The sequence below is a fragment of the Clarias gariepinus genome, chromosome 8 (genome assembly GCF_024256425.1).
Source record: "Clarias gariepinus isolate MV-2021 ecotype Netherlands chromosome 8, CGAR_prim_01v2, whole genome shotgun sequence".
Classification (NCBI taxonomy): Eukaryota; Metazoa; Chordata; class Actinopteri; order Siluriformes; family Clariidae; genus Clarias; species Clarias gariepinus.
This window is the reverse complement of record NC_071107.1, coordinates 13,651,861-13,676,730: the sequence shown is the minus strand read 5'-3', so window position 1 is coordinate 13,676,730 and position 24,870 is coordinate 13,651,861. Positions and strand designations below refer to the sequence as shown.

General features: G+C 38.4%; 1 protein-coding gene across 4 annotated transcripts; it reads left to right on the top strand.

Moving 5' to 3' along the window:
• The first annotated feature begins 1,786 nt into the window (after positions 1-1,786).
• On the top strand, positions 1,787-24,728 carry trim9 (tripartite motif containing 9). 4 transcript variants are annotated; one of them, XM_053503091.1, is made up of 11 exons: positions 1,787-2,699; positions 13,924-14,019; positions 14,126-14,248; positions 16,416-16,526; positions 17,203-17,356; positions 17,520-17,665; positions 18,134-18,272; positions 19,981-20,019; positions 20,341-20,644; positions 21,977-22,139; positions 22,346-24,728. In XM_053503091.1, exons 1-11 carry the CDS (start codon positions 1,860-1,862, stop codon positions 22,421-22,423), a joined length of 2,193 nt encoding a protein of 730 aa, XP_053359066.1. In that variant the 5' UTR covers positions 1,787-1,859; the 3' UTR covers positions 22,424-24,728. The 4 variants fall into 4 exon arrangements, with proteins under 4 accessions (XP_053359066.1, XP_053359065.1, XP_053359068.1 ...); XM_053503090.1 differs by having other exon boundaries at positions 21,959-22,139; XM_053503093.1 differs by lacking the exon at positions 19,981-20,019.
• Positions 24,729-24,870: the final 142 nt, after the last annotated feature.

Here is a 24,870-nt window from a genome sequence, read left to right as displayed (position 1 = left end):
TAAATCACACAAATGTGTTGCTTTCTAGGATTTCTTTCATAAATAAAAAAGTGGGAGACTCTCAGTAAAATATGGGTTTGAGACTGAACATTGTAAAAAAAAAAGATATATATATATATATTGTGCATGGATATTTTTGATCCAAGGGCAAAACAATGTAAAATTGTCATTTAACATACAGCAATGTGCCTAAAATAAGTTCCAATGTCACTTTCCCTTGTAATAGGTACTTTAATAGTGTCACCCCAGTTCCATGCATTTGTACCTTGAAAGGTTTGTTTTAGCATTTTATATTGTTATGAAAGTATTGTAACATATATTTTATTTCATAATTTAATATAGATTTTATAAAATTTGTTAATCTTTGTTACTGTTTAAGTAGCCTGTAACAGTTTTAAGAGTTGCAAGATCTGTCAGACATGTTACCAGAAACTGAAAAGGCCTCTACGAAATGTGTTTGCAGCTGAGTCATCCTAGATGCAAATACAGCTTTAATATTATAATGGAATTCATGTGCCTAACCCTACCATCTGTTCATTCAAATTGTTTAATGAGGAATGTCATGAACAAACTTACAGACTGTAACTGATTAAGTTGCGTGTCCTTCAGAAGTGCATGGAGTCATTAACAGCATATATTAACTACTGTCAGCACAATAGCCTTATCAGCATCTCACTTAATAATCTTGCAAAGTCTTCTCCAAGCGTTACATTATTCGTTAAAGTGAGAACAATTTGTCATAAATTTTGCTAAATTTAGCTGAAAGTGCTACTGATTGTTGATGGATGTGTCATATGAGTGGAAATGTTGGTCCTTAACTGCACCTTTTATGCTTGGTGCAGTTATGGGAAAATTTTCTCTTTTTTTATTTATTTATTGAATAGTTTTTAATAGTTACATTTCTTTTAGTGTTAATATATGAACCCTCTCTCACACAGAACACAGTTTTGTAGAAGGATATAGACAGTGCCTCTAAGAGTTAATTCAGAGAGAGAAATCAGAGAACATTTAGCTTTTTTTAAATGAAGACTGAAATAGTAAGCTGATACAGGTTGCCATAGTTACCATACTCTTTAGAGAAAGGGGCTTCTCAATGGTTCTGGTGGTTAATGACTCTTATTTTCTAAAGGGATTCTACATGGAATCCTTTCTGAAAGGGGAACCCTCTTGGGTTCTACATGGAGTCAAAAAAGTCACATGAACTCTGATCTGCCCATTCTCATTCAAGTCGCATTACAGTGTATTGTATATGTATTCAATTAAAGACCACATACGAAAATGACTCTGATCAGATCAGGAAAAAAAATCTGCATCTGTGTCACATTAGGGTATAAAAAAAATGGAATTTAGGCTAAAGTCACTGAATCTGAACCGTAAATCTGATCTGACCTTTTATTTTAGGCTTATAACGTGAACACAGCCTGAGTCTTTCCAGGGTGGTAAGATGAACGTAGCCAGGTGACTCGGATGCTATCTGAAAAACATCCGATTTGTGCATTCATACAGCCCTAAAAAAAAAATCTAATCTGTCACATTAAAGTGAAGAAAAAAATCGGAAATTAGTCAATTCAGGCTACCTAATGTGAACGTAGCCCTTTTCTTCCCTTTAGTGTTTGGATAGTGTGCTGACACAGAGTGCAGTACCTAGTCACTCTCTAGTTATAAATCTGAAATTGGCAGGTTAACTGTCGAATGGTGCTGCGGATGCCGCTTCTCTCTGACTCCGCCCCCTGTATAAATAGCTGCTCCTCGAGCCGCGCGCCTGCATACTGAAAAGGATAACACACTGAGGCGCTTGTGCGTAACCGGAGTGCTTGTTTTTTCCCTTTCCTGCTTCTAACAAATCCAAGCTGTTCACAATGGAAGAGATGGAAGAGGAGCTCAAGTGTCCGGTGTGTGGCTCATTTTTCCGCGAGCCGATCATCTTGCCCTGCTCACACAACCTTTGCCTGGCCTGCGCTCGAAACATCTTGGTGCAAACGCCGGACGCTGAATCTCCGCAGGGCGGCCGCGCCTCCGGCACAGCGCCGTCCGATTATGACTACCTAGACCTGGACAAGATGAGCCTGTACAGTGAGTCAGACAGCGGCTACGGTTCTTACGGCGGCTTCGCGAGCGCACCCACCACCCCGTGCCAGAAGTCACCAAATGGAGTGCGTGTGTTCCCTCCTGCTGCTGTTCCCCCGCCGCAACCTCAGCACCAGCTGCTCCCGCAGCCTTTGGGCACACCGCCGATTCCGCGCAACGCCTGTCTGACATGCCCGCAGTGCCACCGCAGCCTGACCCTGGACGAGCGTGGCCTGCGCGGCTTCCCCAAGAACCGGGTGCTCGAAGCCGTGGTGGACCGCTACCAACAGAGCAAAGCGGCTGCTCTGCGCTGCCAGCTGTGCGAGAAAAGCCCACGGGAAGCCACAGCCATGTGCGAGCAGTGCGACGTGTTTTACTGCGACCCGTGCCGCCTGCGCTGCCACCCGCCGCGGGGCCCGCTCGCCAAACACCGGCTCGTGCCCCCGGCACAGGGGCGCATCAGCAGACGCGCGAGCCCGCGCAAAACTTCCACCTGCACTGAGCATGAACTGGAGAACCTAAGTATGTACTGTGTGCAGTGCAAAACACCCGTGTGTTACCAGTGCCTCGAAGAAGGCAAGCATTCCACGCATGAGGTCAAGGCACTGGGGGCCATGTGGAAGCTGCACAAGGTGAGAGAGTGGGATGGCATTTACCTGCATACAGTACCAAAGATTTGATTGATACTGTAGATAGATGGATTGATAGATAGATGGTAAGATTTAATACATGTGAAATAAAAAAAGGATTACAAAAGTGCATTCATAAGTATACTATACTTATTTTAGAATCCATGTTTGATGTACCATTTCAGCTATCTAGGATTCTTTAAAGTGCTGATTGATGACCATCTAAATGCCATAGTTTATCTGACAATTAAGTGGTATTAACCCCTACACCATTTATGTTATCATATGATGCATGCGGAATTCTTTAAACACACAAATGAATTATTTTTACAAAGACGACTATGAGTCATGGTGACCCTGCGTTCAGACCATTTAATAAATTATGACAGAATGATGGCAGAGAGGAACAGTGGTGGTAGCTGTGTTCTGGTTAAAATTCAAAGCACAAACTAAAGGGAGCAGACTGTGATTCAGGCTGGACAGAAAACTGGAAAAGGATGCATCACTTATCCTCTATAAATATCTTGTGACTGATTTAGTACACTCAAATCACAGACTAGACTACAGTACATTCAGGTTGAAAGTGAAGTATTTCTACTCAGTAGGTTTAGGGAGTACTCTTTTACCCCAGAGTCTTTCAGCTGGTATTGTGGAAGTAAATAATTATTTGGGTGTTCTACCTGTTCCCTAATGCATCTGTGCATCTCCATGGAAATGTTAAAGGAATGTGTGGTTTTGTTTCCATGGTGATATTAAAGGCATGTGTGTGTTTTTGGTAGGCAGCAGTGAATGAATGTTCTTTTAATGTGTGTATACGAGGAGGAAAGGTGAGGGGAGAGGGGAAACCCTCACATCTCCAATTCTCACAAATTTAAATGGACATTCATCCTGCACATACACTATACTTATAGTTAGAGATGCTGTTCCAAAATGACTGGAACAGCAAAAGCGAGCATTTATTGAGCCAGTGCTGTACACCAGTAAAATAATACATAAATAAATATCCACCTGCTGGTGTGTAACAAGAGTATGATAGTTTTTGAATGCAGCACTAGAAGATAGGGGGGCTGCAAACATCAGTCACAAAGCAGTGGGTTGAACTACAAAGGCGAGTCATGTTACCTAATAATGCTATTAACAACAATGGAGTAGTTGGACTTCATGTTTTTTTTTTTGTTAAAAAGGTAATAGTGTAGTACAAGGCAACATGCCCATGTCAACATATACTGGATGATAGAATGGAAGCTTGTTTTAAATATTACAGCACTGATAATTATAAGTGCTCAAATGTAATTAGTCAGAAGGTGTTAATGTTTGTATCATAGTAGGTTATAGAGAGGTTCTGACTGGAAAATATATTTAATTCAACAATAACAACCTATCAGTCCATTAGTATTAAACAGACACGCTCAACATTCGTCACATAAACAGATTTAAAGCATGTTAAAAAAAACAGAGATGGTGATGGCTGTCACGTCCTTCTCCAAGGCACATGAAGTTAGTCGTCTGAATCGTTTTAAACTGCTGCTCACGCAAAATTAGGGGTGGTATAAGGCACTTAAAGCAAAAAGCACTATCCTCTCTCTTCTGTCATGTATACTTTTAGGTTTGAGTGATTTTTGACTTCTCATAATACTATAGAATGCTGCATTTTTTGGACTTATCATCTTTGAACGAGAAAAAAGAGGGATTGTGATAACAGGACCTACTTTTATGGATGTTTAAAAATATTAAACATAACTACTAAGGTACGGTAGTTTATTAAATGAAATGTTCTGTTTTTTTAGCTATGGCAAATCTTTGTTGTGTAAAATAAATAAAACTCTTTGGCATGAGATGTTATGTAAGATAATTATCTTCAACTCGACTTCACATTGATTTTTATTGTCATCAGAATTACCATAGTTGGACTGTAAATTCCACCATAACTTGCAGTATTTTGGCTTTATGTGTTTATGACTTTTTGACCATTTGACTATTTGAGTACTGCTCCATGGTATCACAAGCTGCTGTTCAAACACAAACCTTGGAAACTGGTCTGGACTGTGAGCACAGACAGATGGATGAAATTCCCATGATTACTTTATGGCTAAGCATCTACTGAACATAACAAAGGAGCCAGTAGAGTGAAGGAGCCAGTAGAGTGAAGGAGCCAGTAGAGTGAAGGAGCCAGTAGGATGAAGGGTCTTGTGCTCATTTTGGTTCCTGAAGACCAAACATACACATTTGGAGGGTGTTAATCCTTTACTTCCCAATGGCCTTCTGTTGATTTCTGACATACGAAAGGTTCATTAATGTTAAGTAAATATTACTGCTTTATGCAGAAGTTAATGAAAAATTTTTTTACATAGTAAGTCCCAAACATATGAATGAGTTCTGTTCAGAGAGCACCTTCATAAGTCCAATTTGTTCATAAGTCCAACAAACATTGTCTCAGTACTAGGATACTACCACATTCACTATACACTATAGCTAACACAATTGGCTATACCTCATTTTCACCTTTCTCCATTTTCTCAATTATTTTCACTTTTGTCTCTGGACATCCTGGGATGCGTGCTGCATGAACGTGACAATTTACGTATCTTTGACAGTTTCTAACTCGTATGTAAATGTTCATACGGAGGGGTCTTACTGTAATAGTTTGTTAAAACATGGGGTCAATAAAAGCAATATGATCTGTAAAGGCGTAAAATTATGGTGGTTAGTGTAGTGTAGTTTTAGATGAGCCATAGGTTGTGGTGGCAGCTAGGATCCATGCTTTTCAGTAAGGTGCTGAAGGATTTGACAAGAACAATCACTATTTCATGGACAAAATGATTTCTGTTTCTGCTTCTTATTCCTCACTGAAAGATTTTAACAGATAAACTATGTTTGACAGTTTTTTTTTTTTGCGGATCTTAATTGGGAGAGATAGAGAATCAGGAGGAAATCCATTAAAAAGACATAATGTGTGCCTGAGTGGAAATACTCTTGCTTTAAGCCAAACGTATGACACTGTGTAGGAGGTAAAGAGAACAGATTTAGAAGCACTGCAAGGTTTCCTTACTGAGCAGGCGTGTATGCATCACAACTGGGTGTTGTAGACTGTAACGTATATGTTAGGAATAAATTAAAGGGGCCCCTCAAATCAGACTTTTTAGTGGTTTGTATGTGGTACCTATAGTGGTTTACACATATAGGTATTGTTGGCTTAAGCAATATCACACTCAAGGTCATGTTGTTGTACTGAATATTCACATTGCTGTAATGCCACCGTAGGAATGAGGAAAGATATCACAGCCATGCTGATATTCAGAACAACAGCAGGACCTTGAGTGTGTTATTTTTTATGATGTTTGTTTAACTGGTTATTTTGCTCTGCCAACACATATCGATTCACTTAGGCATTTGGCAGACACTCTTATCCAGAGTGACTTACCTCATTATACATCTGAGCAGTTGAGGGTTAAGAGCCTTGCTCAAGTTCTCAACAATGGCAACTTGGTGGCCGTGGGATTTAAACCTGGGACCTTCTGAACTGTAGTCCAATGCCTTAACCACTGAGCTACCCCTGACCCTACATATCCTGCCACACATGGCAGAGCTAACTAACAGCAATGGGGGAGCTGGTTGTTGAGCCTGCGTCTGACAGTTAGCGACCGTTAGTAAAGTGATTAACAGTTTTAAATGTAATGTTAAATTCTTCCTGGTACTATGTAGCCAAAAGGCGATGAAAATAAACTACAGTATGGAGGTGGTGGACAGTCCTCAAAATCTTGTAAGTTTTGCTTTATGTCTACACTTAATCAAATTTAGAATAGCCTCAGCTCTTCTGAGGTTGAATCCCAAAAAGTGTAAAAGCCAGTGTGCTGTGTAAGGTTAACAATCCATTGTTCCACATACCAAGTAGTGCCCTTGCTCAGTGGTTTATGGTTATTAGAACACCTGTGAAGAGTCTGAATTATACATATTGATAAACCTTCCAGTGATGTTACGCTCCCTATCAAAAATGATGGAATAGCTCTCGTCCAATCAAATTACGTGGTCTGAACTAACTGTTGTATAACATAACAAATATGCTAGAAGGAAATACAAGGGTTCTTTTCATAGTGTTCTTTTTTTCATTGGTTCATGTGTTGTCTATTGGTTTATGTGGTGTGTAATTTATATGGCCGGGAAACCTAAGCCTTTAAAGTGAGATGAAATCTCTGATAAAAACATGGGGTTACACAGCTGTTACTCTGTCACTTTGGTGGGCATTTCTGAGTGCGTGTCTTTGTGCATGTATGCACATACCTACAATGGAATCCTTTGTCTGCGGGTCTTGTTGTCGTGGTGATGTATCAGATTCTCGTGGCTACAATAAGCTGGAGTAAGTGTGAGGGCTGTCGAGGTCTTTTACATGTACAGTATAAGTGAGCAATGATCCAGACCAGTATCCTTTTCTGAAAAAATTCACTTTTTTTTTGCATTTTTAAAACAGTGACAGGGAGGGGAGACTCCAAATGACAGAGCAATTATGAGCAGAGTCTAATTTATTCTAGAGGTTGTGGATGCCAGCAAGTGATAGTCACAGAGTGAAAGCCTGTAGAGCTTTCACAATCAGCGAGCATATAAATAAAGCAGGCTATACGAAGTGTAATAATGTAGCAGTTTATCTATTAAGTACTGTACTGTAGTAGAGATCGTGATCTCTTGTGTTGGTTTTAATTTCAGTGTAGGTGTATGCATGTGCGTCTTATTTTTACTTTAGTTAGAATGAGTTGAAAATGTTGTTCAGTTCAGGATGGATGAACTTTGTCACTTAAATAAGACACAAAAGGCACACAAAAAGGAAAAATTGTAGTGTCTTAGAAATGTAAGTCAAAGACACTACAGTTCCCTTATTTGATCTGACACTACTTATATTGTAGCTCTTAAAGTATGTACAGCACTTTCAATTTATGTGTTGTAAGTGTTGTAAAACATCAATTTAATTTTAATTGAATTATTAATCTAAGTTGAATTAATTAGTTTAGCGAAGACTGCTTTTCCATTCATCTTTTTGGCTTTAAGTGCATCTCTTCTGAAATACTGCAGAGCTTTTGCCAGTACTTCACTTTTTTACTGAATCAGAACAACCAGCTTTAAAAAAGAAAAAGAAAAAAACACTGTTTGACTGTTTTTTTTAACTAAACCGTAACTAAACTATAAAATTAGTGACTGTTCAAAGAAATATTAAGAGGCATTGGCACTGATTATGTCTAACAAGATGAGGGTCGCACTGTGTGATCAGTATGAATGCGAAGATTAAATGTGCAGACATAACTGAGCGTTCTGTTCATAAAGGCATTGTAAGGGGGATATTTTTACTTTCTGTTGGCATTAAAAATGTGTGAATGTGGCATTAAAATTGCTGTTGGCATTAAAAATGTAGAAATGCGAGATATGAAATCAACTTTGCTATAGTACTATTAAGTAAAAAATGGTTTAGAAACTAATAAAATCGTTTTTTATTTTTTGTTTTATGACCAAATGACAAAAATGCTCATGTAAAAGTTATACCTGCAGTTCAATCATATTAACCCATAAGAGCCCAGACCCAGTTTCAAGGGAAATTGTGGGAGATACAGTATAACATAATCCAAATAGACCACATGAAACACATTTGGAAAATGTCACATGACATTTTGTTCAACAGTTTCAGGGTAGGTGTATGCGGTTTTAGACTTAAAAGCACTATGTAACATGGGTCACAGCTGTATTTTCTTTGTTCAAGAAATGCATTTAGAACAGGTTAAATATGATATGTGAGATGTTATTAGATCATGTGGAATTTTTAAATAGGATGAAATCTCCTTTCAGCAACATTAGCTAGTTATACCACATACAGTACTGTATGTTACTCAGGCACACCACCATGTGTACATAATAATCACAGACTGGCATGCAACTGCATCAGGATGTTCATTAGATGTCCCTTTAGGGACTTCATGAGTTAAAGTCAAGGGTATCACTGAATAAGGAACCTTTTAGAATATTTAAATGGTTTTTGACACCATGGGTTCTTATGGCCTACATGGCATGTTCAGTTTTTGTTCCTGATGTTCCTTCACGGGGTAGGGAACACACCGGCAGCCCTAAATTAATCTGTTTGTGTTGACGAGGTCCTGTATGTTTAGATAATCCAATAGTCATAAAAAAATACTAAAACCACTTTTACTTTTGTTTATAGAAACACTAGGAGACACTAAAACCTGTTCATAAACCATCTGTATTGTGTGTATTATAAGTTTGCACAGGTTTTTATACATGCAACATTTACTCAATTAGTAAATCAAGCACATAGAGTATAGTGCAACCCAACAGAGTGCTATGAACCTTCTTCGTATTTACTTTAATAAAGTCCAATATTTTAAATGATGAGCAAGAGATTGTATTTTTGCTTTAATATAGGTTCACTTTTCCCAGCATCACCCCATCCTGTTGCATTTTGTATGTCAGAGAGCATATTTGGTGTTATTTGAGGACTGCTTGGAATAATCAGGTCAGATTTAAGCACCCCCAGGTGCTGGACAGAGCGACACAAAAAGAAGAGATGGAGAAGACAAAGGGAAGAAAATAGCGTTCTCACCACCTAGAGGGAATGGCTAGGGAGCTGCTCTATCTCTTTCAGTCATTTTGCTGTTTTAACTCCATCTCATCACTTTCCATGTTCTGTGACAGTGCTCTACTGGGACATCTGGAGAATGACTGCGGGGCCAGGAACAACCACCTCCGTGCAAAGCATAGGACACACCTAACATACATATTGAGCATTATCCTCTGCTTCACACCTGATTTAACAGCCATTTTGAGAGGAAGTAGATTGGTCTGAGCTTTTAAAATAGAAACCTCCCACACAGATGCACTGATCCTGCTCCTGTTCTCACCAGAGACTCCATGATGGCTCAGTGTTGCTGATTTTGTTCTGTGTTGCAGTATAAGGTCATGCAAATGTAAGTGTACAGTATTTGTGTGTACATGAGCACATTATTTGTGTTCAGACTGCCAAGCAGGTGCAGCATTTGAGATGAAAGTTCATAAATGATAGACAATTTCATCTCTCTCTGTTGGTGCGTTTAAGTGGAAGCTTTGCACAAAAAAAAAAAAAAAATACTATCCCAAGGGTTTATTGATAATTATGCAAGGTCAATTAATGGCATAAAAGTTCGAAATTTTCTAAAGCTACAATTTATTGTCAGGAGGTTGTGTAGAGTTTGCCAATAGTTTAAGTATTTGTTTACTTTTCTAAATATTTTTAAGATACTAAGTAAATATTTCCAAGCATTTTAATATGATCACATGCTCCGTTATTTGCTGGTAACATAAATAAATATGTTTGAATACTAAATGGTACATTATTCTCAGTACATTACAATGATTGCAAGAAAATAAACGAAATGTCAAAATAAAAGCAATGTAATTTTTTTAACAATCTTCCTCAAGATTAAAATTTTGATTATTTCTGTAATTCAGTATTATAGTGTTATCACAACTTAGGAACATTATTTTTTCACTAGGTAACGACCTTTGATTGATTGATGACCTACACTATTCCACTTCATGGTTAAATGGAAAAATCCAGAATTATAAAATTAATCTAGGGCATTATTTAGTGTACCGCCCCCTCCGCACACAATTTAAAAATGCAAATTTGGCTCTTTAATTCAAAACAGATTGAAGCTTTACTATTGCCTCAGGCCTGCAATATGCTGCTTGGATACTGCTAGACCAGCACATATTTCCACAAGGAAGTGAGAAATCTGAGTGGTGTTCAGATTTTAATGGTGTTCAGATTTGAAGGCTTGGTATTGTTACTCTCTGTTACTGTTTTCATTGAAGTAATCTTTAAAGATTTTTTTTTTAAGCATAAGGTCCAATTTTGGCAGTGGCAAATTGTGAGCCAAAGGTGATGCAATATTTATTCACAGTGACAGATTTTAAACAAAAATGGTGATGTAATACATATGGTTAATTAATGTATAATGCGTTCTGTCCTGTTAGTCATTCTTAGCATTAAAAACCTGTCCATGCTACAAACACATAAACTATATGTTTTTTTGACATAGCTCTTATGAACTTATCATAAATAGCTTTAATACAGCATTATAGCTGTTTTATCTAGCGTTACTAGCATTTACTCTAGCTGGGAAAGCTAGCTATAGCACATTCTCAGATTTTCTCAAATATTTTCAAGTTTGGATGAAATAAAAAAAAAGTTACTTCACAATAGGATTGTTATTGTAAGAAGTGATTGGTTAGAGTGGGGTAGAGGTGCTGTACTTGGTTGAGTGTTTGTTGGCTAAGGCAACATGCAAAACTCTTCAGCTCTGACAGATTCTGTCATCTTCCCACTGGCTACGAAAGCTTTATCCTCAGCACCGAAATAAAAGGAACAGGATTAAATGAGCCTAATTGCACTGCAGGGAAGTATTTATGCACAGCATGTTCACCCCTTCACTCACTTTCACGAGTTGCACACCCTCTCTCCCCCCACATAATGAAACAATGAGAGATGATGACAAAATGACTCCTACAGAAGTGACAGTTTTATTGCTGCCATCAGCAGCAACTAACGGTACCTGAGGGATATAATCATCGCGTCTTCCTGCAATGTGCAACAACCGAGTGCTGATGCAGCAACACAAGCACACACCCACCCACCCCATGATCCTATAAAAAAAAAGAGGTCACAAGGTCATAGTGGAAAGGTTGTAATTTGATATTGATTTGATTTTATTACATGGGCGTATTTTAGTACCTACTGTAGGGGAAGCTGTCGTAATAGTTTATCCACAAAAGAGTAAACTGTGTAGGCTATAACGGTACATTGTTGGCAGGCTGTTCTCAGCGGGAGAGTTCTCAAAGTTTGGCCTGGTTTTCTGAAAAAGAAAACAACCATGTGGTGAACTGAGTTTAGTTTAAATGATTTAAATAGCATTTTAGCTCTCTTTAGATTGGAATACAGTGGTTAGCTATAAAAGAATTCCAAAGTGGGATCATGACCCATATTTTTTATTAGATATTTATTTTATTGTATTATGTCGTCATTGTGTTTATGTATTTACTATATTTGAATACAAATCTATTTCTTTTGGTTAATCTTTTCATGCATGACTTTTTATATTTTGACTGACTGTTTTCTCCCTAAACTAATTTTACATATTTTTTCATGGAGAATCACCAAAAAGTAACTTTAGGTAGGTTTTGACAGACTAGGTCACACATTGTGGATGTACATCTTTTTAACTTTGGTGTTAAAAAAAAAAAACTTTAACAGCAGCCGTTGAGTGATGTAGTGGTTAGCACTGTCGCCTTGCACCTCCAGGGTCTGGGTTCGATTCCCGGCCAGGCTCGATTCCCATCTCTGTGTGCATGGAGTTTGCATGTTCTCCCCGTGCTTGGTGGGTTTCCTCCGGGTAATCTGGTTTCCTCCCAAAGTCCAAAGATATGCAGGTAAGTTAAATTGGCGTTTCCAAATTGCCCGTAGTGTATGAATGGGTGTGTGAGTGTGTGTATGTGTGTGCCCTGTTATGGTTTGGCACCCTGTCCAGGGTTTACCCTGCCTAATCGCCTAAGCCTCCTGGGATAGGCTCCAGGTCCCCGTGACCCTGAATACAGGATAAAGCGGTATAGAAGATGAGTGAGTGAGCAGCCTTTGATTTCACATTCCAGTTTGAAATTTATATGGATGTGAAAGAGGGCGTGGGCTTGTGACAAGATCATTCGGATGCATAAAGCGATTTCCAGAATGCATGATATGCCTTATAATACAGTATATATGCCCCACTATATAGACTAAACATTATTAGCAAAACAGTTGCATTTAAAAAATAACTAGTAAAAAGTTAAAAATGTCTACAAAAGCATTTAGCATTTTACAGTTTTAAAGATTTACCTCAGCTGTTGTGATCGTTTTCCACTGCTATTAAAACGAAGTTTATACTGCGTATGGCAGAAATACAGTTGTGGCCAAATAGATAATGTTCTGCTCTAGCAATCACACTACTGAAGGTTATGAGTTTAAATCTAAGCACTATCAAGCTGCCACTGTTGGGCGTGGTTCCTAATTCTCTAGTCATTCTTTGAGATAAAAGGTTTCTAGCCATTTGTGCCGCAGATTGTATGTCTGATCACAGAATAAACTTTCTACCCTGATGATATCAAAGCACTGGTGACTAACTGGAATGGGTGTGTTAGTATAGCAGAGGATTAAATAGAGAAATGAAGGTAGTTAATAATTGTGCTCATAATTGTGTTCTGTTAGTCTGCACTATTATAAGTCATGGTTTGACGTGAACACCACTCATATCATCATTTATAACTTGAAGGTGATTTATGTTTTACTTTTTAGTTAAAATTCATTTTGTGACAGATCAGTGATATAAAGGGGTCGTTGTGAAGTAGGAAATCCTTCCCAGGGTTTCTAATGTCTGGAGCATATGGTGACTTGGTATGTGTGCCTTTTACTGTATGTGTACAGATGTGTGTCTGTGTGTGCGAGGGAAAGAGCGTTTGAATGGGGAATCTCTCTCATTCTGTGACATAGCATTGATGGGATGTTTGCATTTCACATCAGTCCTTTAGCTTCCCACACTCAGGAAACTAGGGGGTCACTCGAGTCTCATGTGCTCTGTTTCCTGTTCACTCACCCATGAGCTGCTCCTCTACAAATACACACATACACATAAAAGAGAGCTTTTCCTTTTCATTTGTACTTCATTTGTAGTCTCTTTGTCTGTTACAGTAGCTGCTATTTTCTGACATTATTGAAACAGTTTTGTGTGTTTATTATTTTGTAATCATAATCACTATTGCAATTATTTATCCAGAAACAAATTAGTTGTATTGTTCTGTTATTTTATACTTTTAAAATCAAGATTTTTTTACTTCTTAGAGTCTAATAATTATTCTGTACTCTGTTACCTACTTTTCTTGATCTTTTATTTAGCACAGTGTGTAACCAGGAGGTTGAAAGTTCTGAAATTAAAACATTGGTATTTATTCCACTGTAGTAAACGTTACTGTTTCAATTAAAATATTCCATTAAAAAACTCTTACTCAGCCAGGCTGCATTTGCAATTATGGTTCATGAATTCTGTTTGATATTTGAAGAAGTGACTAATTAAAAGCATGAATAACTGTGAGTATGAATTTTGGTCTTAGTGCTTTTTCACATGAACAGATTTATCCAACATCACTCTATTTGTCTGTCTCTCTCTAGGGGCAGCTCTCTCAGGCGCTGAACATCCTGTCTGATCGAGCCACTGAAGCCAAAGAGTTTCTTGTTCAGCTTAGAAACATGGTGCAGCACATCCAGGTAACACAAACAATTTGGTGTGAGAGAGGAAAAGAGTGACGAGGGAGATGGACTTGGGGGAGAGAAACAAATGTTTGACCTGTGTGTGTGTGTGTGTGATCTGCAGGAGAATGGAGTTGAGTTCGAAGCGTGCTTGGTGGCTCAGTGCGACGCGCTGATTGATGCTCTGAACCGCCGAAAAGCTCAGTTACTGGCCAGAGTCACCAAAGAGCACGAACACAAACTCATGGTAAACACAATAACAGATAAACACAAACTTTGCATCATATAAAAAGTGTGCCTTGAAGAAACTCTGATCCCAAATGTTGTTGATGATAACCAGCTACAGATGTTCATATTTTAGTTTTGATAATATATTATAGCGAGATGTTGTGTTCCAATGCGCTGAAATGATTATCATTATTGCTGCAGTCATTTTATTCTTGTGAGATGTTTCATTTTGTCTTTGCTCTGTGTGTGATGTGTTTTATTTTGCTGCGCCTTCTGTTCTGGGTGGGTGGAATACTTTAGGCCAGATGTACGTGACTTTATGCAGCTGAAAAATGTGCACTCGATGTGTCTGACAGTAATTTTCAATTTGCCAAGATAGCAAGTTGCTCATCATGTGAACTGTGATGTGTCTACTAAGTGAGGCACAAATCGCAGTTTAAAATCTGCTGTAAAATGGAGGAAAAACACAAGCCTACAGGAAAGTTAAAATTGCAAAGCATTATTGCAGTTAATAGATATAATGACATGTCATTAAAACTGTAATTAATTCATTCATTCATCTTCTAAACCGCTTCATCCTGTATACATGGTGGGGGGGGGGGCACACTACAGGCAATTTAGGAACACCGATTAGTCTAATCTGCATGTCTTTGGACTGGGGAAGGAAATTGGAGTATCCAGAGGAAACCCACCAAAAACGGGAAGAACATGCAAACTCCAGGCACACATACTGTACCCGAGGCAGGAATCGAACCCTCAACCCTGGAGGTTCAAGGCCAGAGTGCTAATGCCTACACCTCTGTGCCGCCTAACCCTGATTAAATCAAATAATATCTATTTAACCCTAATGAAAAGAGAATGCTGTGTATAGAATCGCTAGCTTTTTATATAAAGAGTGCAGCTAAACTGTAGTAAATGCGACTGAATATGGCCATTTTAAAGACAGGTAAAGTTTTCCGGGTGCTCTGAGCGAGGTTGGCAGATTTGCCTACAAAAACTGCAAAAGAACACTTGCTCATAAATAATTTGCCCGTTGTTGGTAACTTAAGGATACCAGTTCTGCTGTAAACTTGAGTAAATGGCAACCCAGCCCACACTGCTCTGAGCAACACAGAGCGCTAAATTACACCTGATTTAGGAGGCAAACAAAATGAAGCACTAACCTTGCTGACTTTAATTTTCCCTGAATTTAGTACATCAATCAAAATATAAGCAGCTCTCTTTATGTTTTTGCTCTTATGTTTTCCTCTCTTTAATGCGTAGGTCTGATGGAGACAAGAACATTTTATATGAGCTTGATGCATGAAGTGCACCTTTAGACTCCTATGCCAGTTTCATACATTAACATAACACTTTTTTTCATGCAAAATGTGACCTTATTACACCTGAAACCAGGATCAGACAGGGTAGTACACCTGCCATTGTGATTTCATGTTATGATGACAGAGATAGTGTTTTGTTTGGAGACCAGAGGCAGTAGAAGGCCTGAGATTTTCCGAACTATAAAGAAGCAGGCCTGAGATTGCCTCTGGTCTCCATGGAGCCATGGCTCTGTTGCTATGGTGACCAAAATGTTGGGTTTCTAGGATTGTATAGAGGTTCAAGTGAGAGGAAAGAGCTTCACACACACTTACACACACAGCTAGTTTGGTGCCAGCTGGAAGTCACGATTTCTATCAAGATGCAAGCAATCCACTATTATTCTCAGGACATCCTCATGTTTATTTTAAAAGAAATGGTTTTCATCCATGCATACAGTCACAAACACACACAAACACACACACACACACACACACACACACACACACACACACACACACATAGACATACAAAAGAAAAACATTCATGTTGCTTGCTCACAGAGGATGCAAATAGCCTTTCCTTCTGTTGCTTAGCAACTCAGCCTCAGCACCACTGACAGCAGGGGAAAGAAACAGACTTACACAGAGTGATTCTGATAAATCTAGTGGCTTTAGATTCTATGTGTGTGTTTCTGTGTATGTGTGGGAGGCAGGGGAAGAGGGCGAGAGAGAAAAAATTACCAAGAGGGTAATTACCAAGTGCATGCAATATCTACTTTGAGTGTTTTTCTTTCCCTGCATGTATCTGCCATTTTATTCATTTTATCTATCTATCTATCTATCTATCTATCTATCTATCTATCTATCTATCTATCTATCTATCAGGTGGTACGTGATCAGATCTCCCACTGCACTGTAAAGTTGCGGCAGACGACAGGGCTGATGGAATATTGTCTTGAGGTCATCAAAGAAAATGACCCCAGCGGCTTCCTGCAGGTCACCTAGCCTTCACCTGCACAAGATCCTCATACACAAAACATTATTTTAAAGATTGCACACATCACACTGTATTCAGGAGCTGAAGTTCACAAGACACTGCAGCTTCGAAAAATACCACAGGAATAATTTCCCTGTGATCAGGCTGTAATGGAGCTTCATTTTTTTGGGTGACCTTTCTGCGATAATAGTGTCAGCATGCTATTTATACCATTGACGGTGCAAGTTTTTTTTTAATTATATTATTATTATAATTTTTTTTCATTTAGAGGAAGCGGTGGGTGGGATGGCATCTACTCTAGTAATCTTTTAGCTCATGTATACAGAAGTTAGTGCTCGCCTTCATGCATACTGTATGGAACAAACTGCAGATCAAAAAGATGCCCTAGCCTCACAATGTCTTGGCAGAGGTACATATTTATTATGTTTATCAGAGTTCATCAAATTCCCAAATCTATTTTATTTCCAAATTCTACAACATTTCTAAAAGTATGAAATTTCTCAGCTCAGTAGGCTTAAAATTATAACTGAGTATAAAATTAACGATTGGAACTTCATCATAGAACAGTGTTATCAGAAAAACACAATGGCATCTAATTTGAAGACAGTGGCATCTGATTTGATGATGAACTTTGCCTAATTGTATTTTTGTGTGTGTGTGTGTATGTGTGTGTAGATCTCTGATGCCCTGATTCGTAGGGTGCATATGACTGAGAGTCAGTGGGGGAAGGGCACACTCACGCCGCGTATGACCAGTGACTTTGACCTGACACTGGACAGCAGCCCTTTATTACAAACCATCCACCAGCTTGACTTCGTACAAATGAAGGGTACTAATTATCATGAAATATGTGTGTGTGTGTGTGTGTGTGTGTGTGTGTGTGTGTGTGTGTGTTTCTTATATCTTTGTATATTTAAGTGTGGGTATGTATACGTACACTGATACATGTTTTGTGTGTGTGTGTGTGTGTGTGTGTGTGTGTGTGTGTGTAGTACCTGCAGCTCCGATCCTGCAGCTGGAGGAGTGTTGTAGTCAGACCAACAGTGCCACTCTGTCATGGAAACAGCCTCCTCTCTCCACCATCGCTGTCGAAGGCTACGTACTGGAGCTGGATGATGGCAACGGAGGGCAATTCAGAGTGAGTGTTTTACGCCCGCACACATTCCTCCCAGGCCGTCTGCCCCCATACACACATGTGCTGCCTACACCTGAATATAATTAGAATTATATATATATATATATTTTTTTTTATTTATTTTATTTTTTTTATTTTTCTATTCTGTGTAATACACATGTTGGCTCACTGCAGTATTCTATTTATATACTTTTAGTAGGCTGCCACAGACACACACAGACACACACACATGCTCCCTTTCTAAACAGGCCAAGGCTCTTTTTTAGGCAGCCAGGTCCTTGTGTTCTGATTTCTGCTCCATTTTTACAAAGGATGACTGTGGAACTCTAAGTGCTTGTCCTTTACTCCATTACACATGATAACTTTGTCTCCAAAAGAGCCTTAATTCCGTCCATAGTGTGAGCCCTAAGGGACATATCATACATATAGATGGGAATATCCCACAGTACATAATGTGATCTCATCCCACAGGAAGTGTACGTTGGCCCAGAGACGATCTGCACAGTGGACGGGCTTCACTTCAACAGCACGTATAAATCCCGCGTCAAAGCCTTTAACTCCAGCGGAGTGGGGCAGTACAGCAAAACCCTCGTCATGCAGACCTCTGAGAGTAAGTGTCGTCACATGTTCTTCTGTGCACCTGTGCTTCTGCACACACCAGCACTCACTTTCCCATTAGATACGCTTGGCTCTTGATAAGTACGGAAGCTGGATGGTGTTCAGTAAGTAGTTGGTGTTCAGGAATCAAAAGGCTGAAAATGTGGATTTTTTTGTTCCTAATACTGCTGTTGATTATATAAGATACAGTTTGAAAAACTGCTGTTGTAAAGCCTTTATTTATAGAAGATCCACTTTCCCCAAAACACTCGAAATTAATGATTTAGACTAATGTAGTCATTTAGGGTCATTTAGAATGATGCAAACGAGCTTGTGGTTCCTAATAGCTAATGTTCATCTTTATTCATGTGAGCCTTTTGGGAAGAAAGTATTCCTTTATAGTCCAGAACATGCCCTGTCAGTAGCGTTTCAAAGAACCGCCTAGAATAAATATTCATTGTACGTTTTGCAGGCTGTCCATCAAACAAAAGACTCATGAAAAGAATTCATGCTTTGTTGTTGTCTGTTTAAAGAACTGACATCTGCTAATTACAGTCATGGAAAACGTCAGACAAGCAACGCGTAACCTCTTTTACCTTCTGAACCTGGGGCATCAGAATGCATTCCCAGCTAACTTTTAGGCTCTACATCATTTATTTCTTCAACTTACAAGCGCATGTTCACATGGACGTGACATTTAATTAATGAAAGGACTTAGTGGCATTTACTTCTCAACCACTTACTGTATATGAATTTATCAAATGCCTCCTTCCTAATTATCCCTGTTATAGACTTCTGAGTGATATACTGTACAGTACAATGTCCCAGTAACTCCTTTGAGTCGCATTCTGGTCAACTAGCATGTAATTATTTTTGAGATTATGGTTTACTTTCACATTTAACCTTTTCCATGATTATTTGCAGACCAATTTTCATGTAAAAGTGCACGTCTAAAATATTTTATTTTTCGGTAAAAGAAAATTGCTGGATATCCCAAAACAATGACGCCATAGGACACAGAGTGGAAAACATATTTAGAATTATAGATGCAGTACCTGAGACTACATCATGGACACCATGTGTTTAAATTTGATTTCAAATGCAGGGTAATAGCTCATGTCATTTGTTTTGTCCCATTAGTGTAAGGAATAATCAGTCTCATACTGTAGTTAACACTGCATGCTTGTGGCTCAGCCAGTTGATGCTCTGGGTTGTTGATCAGAGCATTCAAGCCCCCTAACTGCAGGGTCGCCCCTGTTGGGTTTTTGGGCAAGATCCTTAACTCTAAGCCCCATTTAACCCAGCCAATGCCGGTTTAAATAGATATGAGAGTTGCAACAGGAAGAGTATCGGCATAAAACCTTGTGCCAGATCTTATGGAACAAATGACCTGATGTAGCGACCCCTAGGATAAAAAATAACAAAGGCCAAGGGAAAAAAATCAACCTTATACCTGGATAGAAAAATGCAATTGTTAAACCAATATGTTATCCAATTAACGTAATTACAAAGGCTTTATGACAGTTGTATGCATGTAGTGATGTGTTACTGAACAGATCCAGCTTTCCTGATCAGCTGCTTTACGTCCGGCTCTCTCAGCAACCCTCCTTTCTATCACTCTTTACTTTTTCCTTTCTTTCTTTTACTTTCACTCCAACCCCTCCCCTTTCACTCACCCTCTCCCCTTCCCTCTCTCCGTCTCTTTCTCTCTCTCATCTTAGCTGGACTTGCCTCATGTGATATTAACGCTCTAGCTACAGGTATGGATGGTTCTCTTAACCACAGTCTGCTCCCGACTTTTTTTTTTCATCATCATCATCATCATCATTATTATAACCATATCCACCTGTACCCTTCTGCTCCTGTGTTTTCAATCGCTCTTGTTTATCGATGTGTTTTCTGATTGTTTGTGTGAAAGTGAAGTCGCACTGGACTGTCCTGATCATTAACAATAGTCGTCCAAATCCATAATAGCTCATCTAGTGTAAACATACAGTATTCTGTAAACATGGACCTCAGTGACCGACACATAGAGTAATGAATGTTCTGTGTTTGTGTGTCTGTCTGAATTCTTTCTGCAGTTGCCTGGTTTACCTTTGACCCTGCGTCAGCCCATCCAGACATCATACTGTCTAACGACAACCTCACAGTCACGTGTAATAGTTACGACGACCGCGTCGTTATGGGCAACACACCATTCTCCCGTGGTGTGCATTACTGGGAAATGACCATAGATCGCTATGACAACCACCCGGACCCTGCGTTTGGGGTCGCCCGGGGTGACGTGCTGAAAGACGTAATGTTGGGAAAGGATGATAAAGCCTGGGCCATGTATGTGGACAACAATCGCTCCTGGTTCATGCACAACAACTCCCATACGAACAGGTACAGAAAGGATATGTGTATCTTACAGTATGTCTATAGTGGAGCAAGGTGCCAGATTTTAGTTACTTTAAAGATTTAACATCAGCCTGCACTATTTAATTATTAATAATCCTTTTACAGAATCCTTTTTACATCATTTTTACATTCATGGATAAATTGCCAAATCATTTGAGACTATTTAGTTTAACCTAAATTATTCATACATTTTCACATTAGAGGATTTTATTTTTACTTTATTTAATTGTTACTTTATTTTTATTTTGAACTCACTTATAATGTTTTATTATTAGTTATATGACATCTAAAGAAGCTGTACTTGGTTTTAAATATTACCAGTAAGCTACACTTTTGTGCCTGAAACACAAAGACATTGAATCCCAGTTTGTGACCTGTTTACGGTACATGTATACTACATAATAGTGCACTACGTAGTAATGTGTCCTGTCACCACTGGCCTTACTTGAAAAGGATATAAATAAATATCATCCTTTCTTTCAATGTTCCCGAAATACTCAGCTAATCTGCTACAAACCACATCACCTAATTTCTCTCATGGCCTACCGTATATCCTCGTTTACAGTCCCTGGTTACAAATCAATTACACTCAGTGTCCAGCACACATACAGTACTAATCATTAGTGGAAAGTCATTTCTGTTCTGTTCAATTCTAAACCTTTCATAAGTATGGTTCTGACTTTGTTCGGCTTTTTAACCTTTCTGATTTTATCATTCAATGAACCTGCATCTTCTGATAATATACAGTATATAGTAGTAGTTGTTAAACTGTTGTTGCTGTTGAACAATGCTACGGTCTAAAACTTTTGAGTTATGTCTCAACTTTTTTAAGGGTCAAGGTCTTAAAATTTTAGCAAAATCTGTTTAAAAATGTAATATCGAATCAGGATATTTATTTAAAAAGACACCTCGGTATCATGACAATAATTTATTGGGTGGTCACTGGTGATTCCCATCCTAATACTGTGTATAGTGATATACTGTGCAAGGAAGAAACTATACAGTACATGTGTATCAGCATGTATATATTGTAGTATCTATGAAGGATACTGTCTGCTCATTACATCTCTATTTGTGATCCAGTCCCTAAAACTTTAATAAGTAATATAATTTATAATTTATAATTAAAATATAATGTTTAATTAGTTAGCATTAATTTGTATTTAAATACATCTTTTTTTGTCTCTGATACATAATTAATAAGAACAGAAAAGTCTAATTATTGATGGTAAATTATACTCACAAATGTTATTGTGCATATGAATTTCTTTTTATGGGATTGATGCGTGATTAGATTAGTCTGTCTTCCTCTCTCAGGACGGATGGAGGGATTGGTAAGGGAGCTACAGTGGGTGTTCTCTTGGATTTCACTCGGGGGATTCTGTTGTTTCTTATCAATGATGAGCAACAAGGTCCTGTGGCGTTCGACTCATTGGAAGGTCTTTACTTCCCTGCCATTAGCCTCAACCGCAACGTTCAGGTAACGCAAAACAGCCGTAATGTCTAACCAACACATACAGTATACACCAGTAACACAATGTACTGACTGATGATAAACTGATGAAAATTTATAAGCTCGAAAGTTATAAAAGAGCCTCCATTGCTTCTATTAAATATCCTCTTTAAATGCCAACATGTGTGTGTGTGTGTGTGTGTGTGTGTGTGTGTGTGTGTGTGTGTGTTTAGGTGACTCTTCACACTGGACTGCCCATTCCTGATTTCTACACACTTGGAGAGTCAGACCCTTCAGGCTCCGTCTGCTGAATACCAACATAACACACACACACACACACACACACACACACACACACACAAACAAGGAGATGAATAAGATTTCCACTGATATTCAGTTCTCAGTTGTTTATGTGACATCCTGGGTTGGTTTTAGGAGTGCTTTTTTTTTTATAAGCTTTGCTGCTAGTAACAGCTGGTTGAATTAAACTGTTTTACTTTATGACAAGCAGAGGCATCAGTAGAGCAGAAACCTAACGTACACTTTTATTTGTAGTCCCATAAAGGCAGATATTTAGGTGCAGTTTTGAGAACATTGCACTATATGTTAAAAATGTAAAAAAAAAAAAAAAAAAGCCACAACACATCTATTATGACACAAAGTTCAGACTTGCCTCTTATTCCTCCTCTAATCTACATCATTTAATCATTGGTCAAAACATCAGATAGAAGAGGAAAATCAACATGCAAACTCAAAGCAATGTGCGCAAGTAAAATGTATATGAAAGAGCACAGTGAGTAGCATTGCCTTCTTGTAGGTTCAGTGTCCCTGGTTTGAACCTGATCTTGGGTCTGTTTGGTGTTTGCATGCTCTGAGGTTACCCAAAGCATGCTAGTGGTTAGATCAGTCATTCTAAACTACCCAAGGCATGTGTACGCTGCCTAACATCCCATCCAGGGCGTACTTTGCCTTGTACCAACGTGACCCAAGATTACTAAAGATACTGAAGATGAATTAATGGATTATATGAAACAATTGTAACTGGCCTCTGCTGGTCAAGGTTAGAGTTAGCATTTCTACATTTTCTTAACTTCATAAATATGATCAAATACATTACCCTCATTTTAATTCTAATAATTTTCAAGGTTTAGAAAATGTTATTTAACACCTAACAGCCCCTGAATTGTGATAACTAATGACAACAAAGAATAATTCCTTAGGATTATTATTATTATTATTATTATTATTATTATTATTATAGTTGGTGCTAAAGCATTAAGACATGGCTGTGGTCCTATAAGCCTATAAACTACTAAGTCTAGGCAGATTTTATACTTTATATTATTGCTGATCATGTATTACTGATCTGTGCAAAAGTAAATATGTGCAGAGATAAATTATGAATCTGTAGAGGTTATACAATGCAGTTCATTATTATAATTGGACTATGTGCATTCAGTTCAGTATAATGTGTTAAAATTCACACACTTGACTGAAATGTTCGTGTGGCCTTTACTACGCTTTCTTTTTTGTAGAAAGCTGAGAAATTTTAGGACATTTTGTCCTCACACCTTACAAACTCACACTATACATACTGCTCCCTGTTTACCAAAACATGATAATGACAATTTGACAGTGAATGAAAAGTACAAATTTTAACCGTGTGGTATAAAATTCTGTATTATCATGTGGCACTATATTGGAGCAATCTCTTGTAGTTCAATGACAAGGGTGTCAATATAGAAATTTAACAGAAATACAGTAAAGAGAACACTAGGCTGTCTCTTTTTCATACGCGTGAACACACACACACACACACACATTCAAGGACACATCCAGGCACAGCATGAACACTCACTCCTACACAGGCCCCCTTCTGGTCAACAAACATAATCAACAGCAGTACACACACTCACACACTTGTATTTCTCTCTCTGTCCCCTCTGTTTGTTACCGTCTCAGAGCTGTACAGGCAAATTGCTAATCTTTATTGAAAATGGTGCTGCTTCTGTTTATATGTCTGAAAACTACAGTACTATATATAGATAGAAAGATATATTTGTGTTTTATTACCTGCAATATAAAAAAGCACAGCTTTACATAAAAAAAATAATACTGAATAACCTGGCAATATGTTTTATGTTATAGAAGTGCTAGATTACATGAACTGGATGTTTGCGTGGCTCCATGCCATTAGATGTGTGGGGGGGTTGAGGCTGCTAATTCTTTTGGTGCAGTGAAATACCTGCCTTTATTTGCATCACCAAACGTGTGTAGCCTACTTCAAAAAGAAATTCCTGCGCAGTTTTTCAACTGACTGATACAAGAACACTCCTTGAGCCTACCTTTGTTGTGTCGTTTGAAAAGTGGTACACAACAGAAAAAAAACAAAACTTGAACACCTACAGAATGGCATGTACATCTATAATGCTGAGAAAATCATAGTGTTCATCTGAGGTGAGAAATGAATGCTTTAGGAGTATAGGCCTTTCATCATGCTGTTTAAGAAGCAAAACGCGTGGGTCTATGACTGTACATGGGATTCTTATTTTCTTTATCATAAAGTAATCCCTAATGTGAACAATAATTTTATTACTTTATTATTATTATTATTATTATTATCTGGCGCTTGGTGCATTCTGTAACTGTACACTATATTCAATAAATGGGTTGAGTCAAGTGAATGAATGTGTGTTCTTCATGTACATAACCAATGAGAGAGCACGAGGCATGAGCCGCCTCTGTCTGTTTAATGTGA